General features: G+C 34.5%; 2 protein-coding genes and 1 pseudogene across 3 annotated transcripts; 1 reads left to right on the top strand and 2 right to left on the bottom strand.

Annotated features, from left to right (window-relative positions):
- Positions 1-576: 576 nt before the first annotated feature.
- Positions 577-2,421, bottom strand: LOC114413224. Its single transcript, XM_028377491.1, has 3 exons — positions 2,195-2,421; positions 1,966-2,028; positions 577-909 (listed from the first exon to the last, which is right to left on the bottom strand). Exons 1-3 carry the CDS (start codon positions 2,285-2,287, stop codon positions 751-753), a joined length of 315 nt encoding a protein of 104 aa, XP_028233292.1. The 5' UTR covers positions 2,288-2,421; the 3' UTR covers positions 577-750.
- A 1,976-nt stretch (positions 2,422-4,397) lies between these two features.
- Positions 4,398-7,533, top strand: LOC114413223 (BTB/POZ domain-containing protein At2g13690-like). Its single transcript, XM_028377490.1, has 2 exons — positions 4,398-5,164; positions 6,030-7,533. The coding sequence occupies exons 1-2, from the start codon at positions 4,562-4,564 to the stop codon at positions 6,966-6,968; spliced, it is 1,542 nt and encodes a 513-aa protein (XP_028233291.1). The 5' UTR covers positions 4,398-4,561; the 3' UTR covers positions 6,969-7,533.
- A 791-nt stretch (positions 7,534-8,324) lies between these two features.
- Positions 8,325-11,484, bottom strand: LOC114413222 (annotated as a pseudogene). The gene is made up of 4 exons (XR_003666879.1): positions 10,895-11,484; positions 10,328-10,609; positions 9,306-9,558; positions 8,325-8,922 (listed from the first exon to the last, which is right to left on the bottom strand). The product of XR_003666879.1 is annotated as an NAC domain-containing protein 82-like (transcript).
- Between the last annotated feature and the right edge of the window lie 961 nt (positions 11,485-12,445).

Raw genomic sequence — 12,445 nt, 5'->3', positions numbered from 1 at the left:
AGTACTTTTTATAAGAAAATAAATTATATACAATATAAAACAATTATAACTTGTTTCTTATTGAAAGGACTCAAAAGAAGCAACTAATAAGTACACAAGCCAGCCTGAGCATAATTAATATATATAGATCAAGAGAATTTTTATCCTGTTTGTTAAATACATAATTAGGCCGAAGTAGGCTAAAATGGTTTTATGCCTATTCCCACACTTAGTGGCTACTCTAGCTATACATTATGATCTCTTACCAACTGTTTGTTACGGGGGTACAACTTTTCAACTTTTAATCTATCATGTGAATGTGAATTATTAATTCATCTCTATGCTTTCTTCCAATCTTTGTTGGACACCAGTACGAGGTTCTCCACTGACGATGAATTTACATTACATTATTAGCTTTCGGTTTTCGAAACCTAACTAAATCAAATTCAAGACAAATTAATTATATATTACTCCACTTAAACCAAACCGCCCATTATTTTTTTTATAAAAAAGTATATAATTGAGTTTCAATTATTTTACAAAGACTTGTCGTGTACCAAAACATGCATAATGAGGCAGTTAAACAACCGAACATTATTGGAAAAGCACCCAAAATAGGGGATAACGAATCATGTGAAATATACTTAAGAACCCAAAATTTCAACGTGTATGGCAAACGATATGTACAAACTAACTAATAAGTGGAGTATATTCTACAATTATTGCACAACATCATGAAGAACTCAAGTCAATTGAGTTGTTCAAATTGTTCTAGAAAGGTGCAGATGCTATGTCTCTGAATGCTGCTGCTGGGGCTACTTGTGTTGTTGCGTCTTTGGAGTTCAACACTTCAAGTTCTTCACCCAAATCCATGTCCATTGTTGTGCCGGATCTCATGCAGCAAGCAGCACTAACCACTGGCTGCAACCCCTGCCAATATTTAATTGAGAAAATCCTTAATTATTATTTCAATAATAATACTTAAAAATATTTAATAAAATAGAAAAAAACTATCCATTAACTATGTTTATTAATCACGAATCATCATATCAATCATATATAATAAATTTGTAACTTTTACAATAGTTACGTCATATCAACAATAATTACATTATTAAACTCTATTTAAAAAATGACCAGATGTATTCAATTAAAATTTAGAATGAAAATACATTAATATTTTTTTTGATAATTTGTTTTCACTTTTTCTAATTTCTTAATAGACACTTCAAAGAATTCTGTTAGTATCTTTCTGCATGTACCTCCAAAATTTCAAATACAAATTTTTGTGATTTCAACCTATTTATAAAATTGAAAGTGCTGAATGAATTAAAAATCACAACAAAATTGTATTTATAATATTTTCTTTAATTTTTTAGTTTCAAATTCTTGGCCATCTTAAAGAGACTTTTTTTCGTAGAATTAGCAGGAATGTTTTCGATTGCTTATCTAAACTGTTTTTTAATTTTAAGAAATTTGAATGTATTCATAAGTGGATTGTCTTCCTTTAACCAAATTTCTGTATATACAACCACTTGTTTAAAGAACTTCAAAATTTTCACTACTTAGACCCACCATTTGATAACATTTTTTTTCATGTAAATCCAAAATAATACACAATTGACTCATGCGATTTTTCTACTTACATGGCTATTCTTTTTCCGTCCCCTTCAAGTTGCAAATTTGCAATTCTCATAAAATTATATCATGACCAAGAGCCGTAAATCTTCATGCAAACAAAAATCATATACACAGTATAAAGCATTTAAATTACCAGAAAACCTTCACCTTTAGTATGCATCATGCATGCGTCTTCAAATCATATGTACACATTCATGGTCCAGATTAAGGGCACCTAATTAATTATCGGTACATACAATACAACCCCCCTCCCCAATTATATTACATGATATATTTTCCGTCAATCATATTCAACGGAATACAAACAGCCAAATCGGAAATAAAGGAGAAGAAGTATCTAGATACCTCCGTGAAAATTCTGGACGCTTCTTCTATGGTCTTTGTGTTCAATATATATATTGCTAACTCCTGTAAATTAATTAAATCCACCAAACATTAAACCCTATATATATATTAATTAAAGTTTGGTTTATATATAGCATCAACCTTAATGGTAGAAGAATTATAATATGAATAGAAGACAGTAGCCAGAGAAAAAGAAAATTGAGAAATGAAAGAAAGCATGATGACTTACCCTAGCGGATTGGATTTGGTTGATATTAAGAGTTCTGGGCTCTCTTTCAATTGACGAAGTCCTTTCAAGGGGTAACATAATGGGTGCCTCCATTTTTTCCTTTTCCGCGATATTATATGGTAATATCTCAATGCAAATCCGAAAAACATAAAAAGCTTTGCTCTCACTAATCGTGGAGTAGTAGGTTTAGTTGTTATTATGGAAACAACAATGAGAATTGTATGTATTGACGTTGGGGGAACAAACAACAACGCTTGATATATGGCGGTCTATTGTGACGGCACGCAACAACACACGTGGCACGCTGGATGATACACATGTCACTCCAAGCTGACATCGTACGGACAGAGAAAATGGTGCGTGCAATCGTGTTTTGTATGAGAACGCACTTACGTGTTCAGAAACGGTGGACGGGCACCGCCATGGGCTTGGGCCACGTCGATCTAAACGTGTACGCATGTCATGGACCCTAAAATGTGGCCCAAGATGCTGCATGCACGTCACTCCTTAGATTTTGGATATTCTATTCTTTTTGGGGTCAATTATTCTATACTATCTCACGTCACTTTCGTATCCCTCTCAAAGTTTCTGCTTCTTTCTTCCTTCCAGCGTTTTCACCACCGATATGATGATATTTACCTCTGTTAGTATTGGCAGTTGCTATATCCATTTCCCTTTTTTGCTTATTCTTTCTCATTTTTAATTTGTTTTCCAAAAAATATACTCCCTTATTTACTTTAAAAAACAAAAGAGTGGATAAATAAAGAAAGAAAGTGAATATAGCAAGTCCCTTATTATTGCAAGAGGTTTAATTGGGAGTTGTGTTGGACGGTAGTGTTGTCTCTATCCAGGCCCAAGCCATGAGCCCATAAGCGGGGGTATGCAGATTGGACTCCTAAACTAGGCATTGTATTGGCTCCTCACTTAATGGACTTGGGTGTTGTTATTTATACCATTTTGCAATTTGAGAACTCTCATTCCCACCCTGTTATTATTATAAAATGGTGTTTGTTTCAAGTTATCTTAATTTATTTATGGGATTATGAGATTAGGAAAATGTATTTCTATGTTTGTTAAGATGTTATAAAATAATTATTTTTTCATATACTTTATTTTGGAAAGTAATATCTCCACGTTTTACACTTTTTTATTCATGAAAAAAATGACAGGAAAAGTGAATTCTCGTGTGATGAGAATGCATCTTTGTTGAGTATCTGTGCAACATCTTAGGAGCAACCGACATAGAAGTAGCTCGATAGAGTCATCATCAAGCAAGTTTCATGACTGTTAGGTATTTATCAGTATGTTTTTCCTTTGTGTGTGCTAATGATTTGTGGTCATTGCTTAAGTGAATAGCTCAAAATATGCAATTTCTGTAATATATATAAGAAGTTACATTATAGAAAGTTAGAAACTAATTTTTCTAATGTAAACTTTACATTAATTATCCATCTTTTTTTAAGAGTTGGAGTACGACTTGTACCCCTAATCCATCGTGTCTTTGCTGATAAAAAAAATGTAAATTTTTATATTGTAGAAACTATTACAAAAATTATTTTCTATAATATTCTAGTAATGCTAGCCGCAAGGTAAGGCTTTTTAAATAAATATTCTGAAAAATAGTTTCTAAAATCAACATTATTAATTTATAGTGATAGTTGAGGAGAGAATGAATATTAGAATTTGGCAAGTAGTTCCTTGCTTGGCGCCGAATAACTATGGCTTTTTGCTGTTGGATGGCTTTGCCATATGCCAGTGGTGCCAGCACATCCACTTCCTAACCTTTTATCATTTTCCCAAAATGATGCTACTGATCATCACTGCTTTACTTGTCACTTTGTATTGTTATCAGTGAAATGCAATCATCGCTATGCCCCTTTCTCTTTTTCTCCTAATCTCCCCAACTACCATTCCTCAGTCTTATATCACACCTTAATCCACATTATAATCCTTGTATGTGTTTTTATTTATTTTTAGTGGATGTTTATTTTTGTATCAAACATTTGAAACCTTATTTAACTAACAGTAAATAAATAATACTAGTGCAACTTGAATAAAATTGTTTTCATAATATATATGAAAAAAAATGTTATTTTCTATGTGTGTTTTTTTACGTACGTACGTACTAAAACAGGGTATATGAGGTCAATGCGATGAAAAAGAAATATATACATTATCTCAAAATAAATACAAATTATTAATGGAACAGCTGGAGGCTGAAAACTTAGAAATGAAGGTGGAAAAAGAAAGAAAAAAGCAGAGACAAGTTGTCCTCATTTTCTTCACCCAAAACAAAGTCGAAAAAATCATCACCATTGTCCAGAAAACAACGCATACATCTTCGATCCTTAGTCCTTATTCTCTCTCATGAACCGGTGGTCCGGCGGTCGGGGTCGTAAGCCTCGGCGGCGAGCATGGTGCTGCTCGTTCGCAATCCCTCCGTCGAGCCCCGAAGTCAACACAATCCCTCACTCCAAATCGCGCCACAAAAACAAAACAGAATCTTTTTCAAAACCCAGCGTCGTTTCGGTCCCAAACTCACCGCAGAGCGCCAAATCCGGGTTTCCCATCGTGGGCCGGATCGACCCGCGCCGGATCTTGTCGCCGGGAAGAGTCTCTCCCATCGACTCCGATCCCGCCCCCGCCGCCTCGCAGCTTCGATCCCACAGCTTCCGCGACTCCTCGCCGCCGCCGCCGGAGAGTGCGGCGGCGCTGGACGTGAAGCTGAAGCTGCGAGGGAGGAGCGGCGGGAGCATGGTGGTGGAGGTGGAGTCAGAGGTTCTGGGAGCGAACTCGGAGGTGTTTGCGGGTTTGATAGCTGATTGCAAGAGAGGTGTGGGTGGAGCCACCATGGAAGTTGAGAACTTGGGAGTGTTCAGAGACACCATTGAGCTTATGTTTGAAGACGACGATCGCATCACCAAGACCCTCATCAACGTTGGTGTTTCTCGCTCCATTGATATTTTGGAGGTTGCTTCCTATTTTTTCACATTTTGCTCTTTCTTACTCTTACCTTCATCACCATGGTTTTAAATTGCTGTTGCATTGAAATGAGTCAGAAAACCTTTATATTATGTGGCTGATGCGGCCGTAATTACAGTTGCGGTGAGTAAAAATGCCTTGACATTGCAGCCGCAACTGCGTGAACAATGCTATTTAAAGCCATGCTCTTCACTGATATGGGTAAAATAAAGTATACAAGGTGAAGTCAACTTTTAGCTCATTAACTAGTTTTTTGAGCAGAAAATCTTTTATGACAAAAGGGGAAATATATGGAACTATAGACCAATATATTTGGAGCTGAGCCTGCCCATGGGTGATTTTAGTACATCTTTGGATCAGTATGTGTAAAACCAATTTTAAATGAAATTGATTTTGGTTAAAACTGATTTTGAAGTGAACCGGAAAAATTTCACCAATAGACCACGAGCACCCCCCACACAAGGAAATTGATACTACACTTTAACTCAAATTGTGGTGGGTCTTTCCTCACTTATATGTTATTCAGTTTTTTCATTCCTATCTAATATGCAATTTTACCTTCACACTTGTACTTGAAAAGTAATTTATGTTTAAATGTTTTCATTTTTATTCTAACAGCAAGTTAGTTGTAAAATTTAGTAACTATTTTTTTATTTAATACAAAAGTTATCTAAAGTTGTTTTTAGCTCAAAATCAATTTTGGATCTAGAATTAATTTCTCAAACACGAAACAAATTATGTGAATATTTATCTAAAATCAGGTTAGTTGATATTTCAATGTGACTTTGGATGATCTAACGTGAATTCAAACATTCACTTTGTCACTGACGAGGTTAACCTGATATATGACTAGGTTTCAGCAGGAATTGTGTTTGCTAAGGGCGTTCGTTGCTGCTTGAAGTACCTTGAGGCGGTTCCTTGGACTGAGGAGGAAGAAGAGAAATTGAGGAGCCTGTTCACAAGATTTGAGTTCGATGATGCAACAACAAGAGACATCTTAGGAAGACTGTACTTGAATGACTCAGTAGATTCCAGGCCAAATGTGGCTCAACAACTTGTTTGGTCTATCAGCACTTGTGAGGATGCAAATGCCAGAAATGAAATGAAGTCACTAGTCAAGGGTCTTCTTTGCAAAAGCTCTGTGTATGAGAAGAACCATCTTGACCTCAGCAAGGAGGATCTATATGCTGTTTGTGACTCGTGTTTGAGTTCACTTATCAGTCTCTTTGAGGAGGCATCTGACACCACCCCTCCTGAAAGGTTGATGAAGAAGGACTCAAACAAGCCTCTGATTGAGCGAATATCAAGACAGGTTGACAACATCAACTGGTTGCTGGAAATTATGCTTGATGGACAAGTGGCAGAGGACTTTGTGGATATATGGGCACATCAGCAACAACTTCTTAAAATGCATGACATTGCATCCCCTATGATCAGATATGAACTCAGTAGAGTGTCAGCAATCTTATTTGTTGCAATGGGTACAAGAAAACTGCAATGCCCTTTGGAAGCTAGATCAGGGCTTCTCCAAGCATGGTTTGGACCTATGCTGTTGGACTTTGGTTGGCTGCAGAGATGCAGAAAAGGGCTTGATATGAGGACCTTGGAAGAGGCTATGGGGCAGACACTTCTTACTCTACCTTTAAAGCAGCAGTATGTGCTGTTCATGGAATGGTTTCGCCATTTCTCAAGGCATGGAACTGAGTGCCCAAATATGAGCAAGGCATTCCAGATTTGGTGGCGCAGATCTTTCTTAAGAGGCTCTGAGACTTATGCTGTTGAATCAAGATAAATGGTACTGTGGTTTCTCATTTCTAGTGTGTGTAGAGTTGGAATAAATTAGACATTTTGAATAACGTAGATAAGTAGGATCATTGTCTTAGCAGCTTCATGACTAACTGGTGTCAAATTTTCTAGATTTTTTCCCCTTCATTATTTGTTTGCTTGCCTGAGTTGAATGAAAAGCTGAAGGCTCCTACTGTATTTTCTATGACTGCTGCCCATGCTTTGCAACTTGATTGGGTACACTTGGGTGTAAATGGAATAATGCTATGTTGTTGGGTACACTTGATTGCTGAGAAGATATTCCTGCTGGAAGAGGGATGTGTATAAAGCAAACAAACCCCAATCTGCATTGAATCAAGAGCTTTGACTAGATTTCATCTGCTAATAACCTATTTATTTTGAAGATTTGTACCTAACCATTTGTTAAGATAAGTTATGAGAAATAGTTATGCAGATGGCCTATACGGCATTTTTCTTTCTTTAGGTTTTAGAAGAGGAAAATTGGAGTTGATTGAACTGCAGAACTTCTTGATGGCAACTTCTGATTATTCAAGAACAGAAATTCTAAAACAGAGAGCGTCGGTTCGTATCTCCATATCTACCATAGGGGTTAAAGTTAATTAAACAAAGGGCAGAGATTTATCTAATTGTCTCTATAAATATTATACTCAATACAAGAATTGTTCGTAATCAACAATATATTGAGTCATTGAGAAAGTGTCCCAACATCCAAGTAGATGAGATGATGGCTATTCCGTTTTAAATTTGGAAATAACAGCTGTTACACAGAATTAAGAATTCTAATAAATTATTCTTCTTTACAATGAATTATTCTTCGAATAATCTTCTATATAGAACTTGCGAAAAATTATAATTTATTTATATTACATTGTTTTTAATATTATCACTAGGGCTCATATAGATAAGGCAGATATTAGTACTTCACACTGCCTTAAAAAGATCGGAAACTAGATTATTTTTAATATATATATATATATATCATTTAATATTTGTTTTAATAGAAATTAAAACATTTAATAAAATATCTTAAACACTCGGTAAACAATACCTGGAACTGCAAGCCAGTCGTTAGTAAAACCTGAATAAAATCATTTAATATTTACTTTAATAAAAATTAAAAGCACTTATTAAAATATCTTAAATACCCTTAGACACGAGATGTGTTGGTTATCTTAAATTTCACTTGAAAATTAATTAGGGAAAATGCATACTTAAATAGTTTATTTCTTAATGACAAATGACCCTTAATTGCAACAAGCAAAAAATAGATATTGAAAAAAAAACATTTATTAAAAGTATTTAACCGTATTTTTTATGATCCTTAATCAATATTCTCACCAAGTAGCAAGACGTTGGGTATTTTAGTGAATCTCTTGATATAATGTTTAAGATATTCCCCAAATGAATATGTTGAAATACACAATTTTCTCGTCAAGAGAAGGAAGTTCTAAAATGAAAAAAAAAATAAAAACACATACACACAATCACTCGCGGAACTTGAGTGCCAAAGTTCAAAGCACAGAATAAGATAAACCCATAATTTAAATAGCCCTCTAGCTAGTTGCCAAAGGTCAGTCGTAAGTCATCACCAAAACAGCCCCTTTATTGCGACTCTTATTAACTTCAAGGTTGTGTGATCGGATAGAACAATGGGGTATCTAGGTCATTCAACTCTATGAAGTCCAAGTTATCAGAGTTCCCAATATCACCTGTATTCTGGCCAGCGGAGAAACCAGCCAGAGCAGCCCAGTAGTCTTTCAAGCCCTCAAAAAATTCATCAGAGTTACCAACATCACCTGTAGTAGCCGCATTCCGTTTGTGTTGAATTCAGTATTCTGGCCAGAGGAGAAACCAGCCAAGTAGTCTTCCAAGCCCTCAAAAAAATCATCTGAAGGTGATGCACCTTCAACAATGTTTTCCTGACCAGGATTATAGACCTCCTGTTATCCCACAAGCATAACAACATATGTCAAGAAATGAGTATACACAAGCATATTACAAGACAATATGCATATATTAAGGCTTAAATTCAGATAAATAAGTCCCTGGAATTAGGCATATCCAACTAACATTAACCCATACATCACAATCAAATGATAAAAATTAAAATGACACTTGAATTATGAGGAGACTACAGATAATAGGCACTGGAACATAACACAACGAAAAACAAATATTACAGCATTTCCCAAAAAGAATGCACAAACAAGAAGAAATATATAGTGCACCTCAAACCATTTGTCGTCATTAAAAATATCAAGCATTGGTAAAATATCATTATCATTAGCAGCTTGATCATTTGGACCAGTAGGATTTACTGTACCAGGAGAAGGCAGTGATCCTGATAGACATGATATGGATGCTGACCCAGTACATCCACTAGCAGGGAGATTGTCATTTGGAACAGAACCATCAGATGTCATAGGCAAGATGGGAACTGGTGCAGTCAAAGCAGCACAAGGTATTCCAATTTCCTCATCATCCCACTCTTCCTCATTAAATGGTCTCGCACAGTGTGCCCCCTTCCTGGGACCAAGACCTTCCTTTTGGAAGACCTTGCAGACTACATAGGAATCCTGCCACAAAAATACACCAGGAGAACTAATTTAAATACTTTCGCAAGGACAATAAGATGTGAAAAAATCAGCAAATGATACAAAGGTGGTGAGAAGGGCAGCTAATTTTGTCATATACAAACAGCCAACAGGTGTAAGACAAAACATGAAATAACAAATTCCATTTTGATGCCACTAGCAACGCAATAGGTGGCAACATAAAATCCACGCTAAATTTCAACATCAAAATGTATTCATATATTATCTGTTAAACTGTTACTGTGAAATAGATACCAACAGTAGCAAGAATAATACATATCCTTATGTTATGTCATATGTGCATTCACAATCAAAGGCACAAATTCACAAACGTCCACATATTCAACAGTTCACAACAAACTGATATATATATATATATATATATATATATATATATATATATATATATATATATATATATATATATATGTTTCCTAAGTAAAGCTCTTCCAGAAAAAAAAAAAATTATGATTAAATTGATTTTAATTCTTACAAATAGGAAAAGGTTTGCATTTTGTCCCTTAAAAAGTAATCATCTCCTTTTGGTTGTCCTTGTCCTTCATAGAAAATTGTTTTTATTTTAGTCTCTCATCTATAGAAATATATGGATCACACATGAAACATTTACATAATAAGGAGACAATTATTTTAGGAACTAAATAAAAGTGAATCTTGTCCTGTTTATGGAGACAAGAAACATATTTAACCCAAAATTTTAATGATGCATAACAATTGAGAAATGAAAGAATACCTGAGCAATCCCTTTGTCAGCGAGGTCCTTATCTTCAAGCCTATGAATGATCATGCATAACCCAATCAGTTCTTTCCCCACAAGGCGATTTACCCGTGTGAAATATCAGTGTCTTTATCATCCCCACAGTTCGATTATTGTGCTGAACAACTCTATCCTTCCCAGTAGCTTTCCAATACCTAATTTTGGTAGCAAGCTTCATCTTGCTCCCACTGCCATATTTCTTCTCTAGCGGGCAGAAAAAGTACCATTCCAATTCTCCAGTTCTCAGACAAGACTTATCTGAAAAGCAAACCACCAAAAAGTAAAACCTCATTAATTTCAAGCAAACAAAAGGACGTTCATAGATTCGGTTTTCAATTAGTACTTAGAGAAAATGAACTAAATTTCTTCTGTAACTTAACATTAACTTATGCACCATTTTGGAGAAATTAAATAAAAGAACTTAAAAGAGAAATATAGTTCATAAAATAATTATAGTTTATGACAGAAGCTTAATTTTGTAACTGCTTAAAGAGAAAATTATCCAAAGAGTCACACTATGCTAAATTAGTGTTATGAATGTACCTGGGAGACCCCAAGGAGCATACTTGTATATGTCAAGTTCAGCAATGAAACCATCACAGATTTTTTTTGCCATCACTTTCCTCTTCAGAAAGTACACAACTAATTCAACACCAGTAGGGTGGAACCGAACTCCAACAGCTTTGGCCATGGAATCGAAAATAAAACACAACACAACGCTTGCTTCAGAATCTAGCAGTTTTTTTTTGTTAATTTGAGTGGAAAGGAAACCTCGTGCGATTATTACTATTTCATGTGTGAGAGGAAAAGAAAAAAAAAAACCTCAAAAGCGAAAGCGTATCTTAGCGGGACAGCGAAGCCTGGCGCGGTTGGTGAAGCAGGGTCGGAAGCCGATGATGGATGAAGAGCCTCCGATTTCGTGGTAAACAGACATCGGCGCGATCAAACCCTCAAAGAAAATCGTACGGATTCGGGAGACGGAACGAGACAGGAGAATTGTTGACACTTGTCAAAGAGAGAGAAGAAGAATGAAGAATTGAAGTTGCGAGAGTGGTGAAGTGAAGTGAACTACGCCTCTCTCTCTCTCTCTTGTTATTGAAAAATGAAAGGAAAGTGTAGTGTAGAGATCAAGGTCCTGCTGGCCCAGCAAGCTTAAATAAGTTTAGTTCTAAAGTAAGGCTGTTTGATTTGAAATAAGATAAAAAGTAAAGGACAGCCCAGCATAAACTGGCTAGTTACATGTTTGATTAAATAAATGTAGGACAAACCAAAACAAGTATAAATAGAAGGACAGGATAAGTAAGCCACTACCTCATTCAGTTGAACAGTATATTATAAATCTTTGGTATCATATTTGGTTCTAGAGAAATAATTTTACAATGGGTAGAATCCACTTGTACTATTTCTTACTTGTTTTTTCTATTCATCTCTTTTCTCATTTTTTTTCTTTTTGCAACCAAACATTCTTATTTTGAATCCTTAGGGGCATTTGGTAGAACATACTAAATTAAACTAAGTTTTTTATAGGGGGATTGGGAATCTAACTTTTCCGAATAAGGAAAAATTTTAATTATCTAAAATATATTATTTTTTTACAACTACATAATAAATGTTCATTTTAATTTCTAATAAGTGGAGTTTTTTAAATTAAATTTTAGCAATCACACAAAATATACTTAAATATATAACTTTATTTAAATCTTATAATTAAATTTTCTAAATCTTATATTTGAAATATAGTTTGAGTTCAAAAAATATTTAATAAAGGATATTTTTTGTACAAAAATCTTGTATGCACAATAAAGTTATATTATAACCAAATATAAAAAAATGGATTTCTTAGAAAATATATTAATACTAATCAAACAAATTTTTATGATTTTTGGAATTTTAGTTTTCTAGAAATGATGATTTTTGGGAATTAAATTTTTTTCTCCCTATTGTAGACGAATATGATTAAATGTTAGAGTTATTCTCAAAAGGTAATGTAAATTTATGGTTAGGACATCTTTGTATCCAGGTAATGTGTGTGTATATATTATAATAAATATTTATTTTATATAAATTAAAATTGATAGTAAATATTTTAAATAT

This window comes from Glycine soja, chromosome 5 (genome assembly GCF_004193775.1).
Source record: "Glycine soja cultivar W05 chromosome 5, ASM419377v2, whole genome shotgun sequence".
Taxonomy (NCBI): Eukaryota; Viridiplantae; Streptophyta; class Magnoliopsida; order Fabales; family Fabaceae; genus Glycine; species Glycine soja.
The sequence above is the reverse complement of the archived record's forward strand: the minus strand, read 5'-3'. Positions and strand labels throughout refer to the sequence as shown.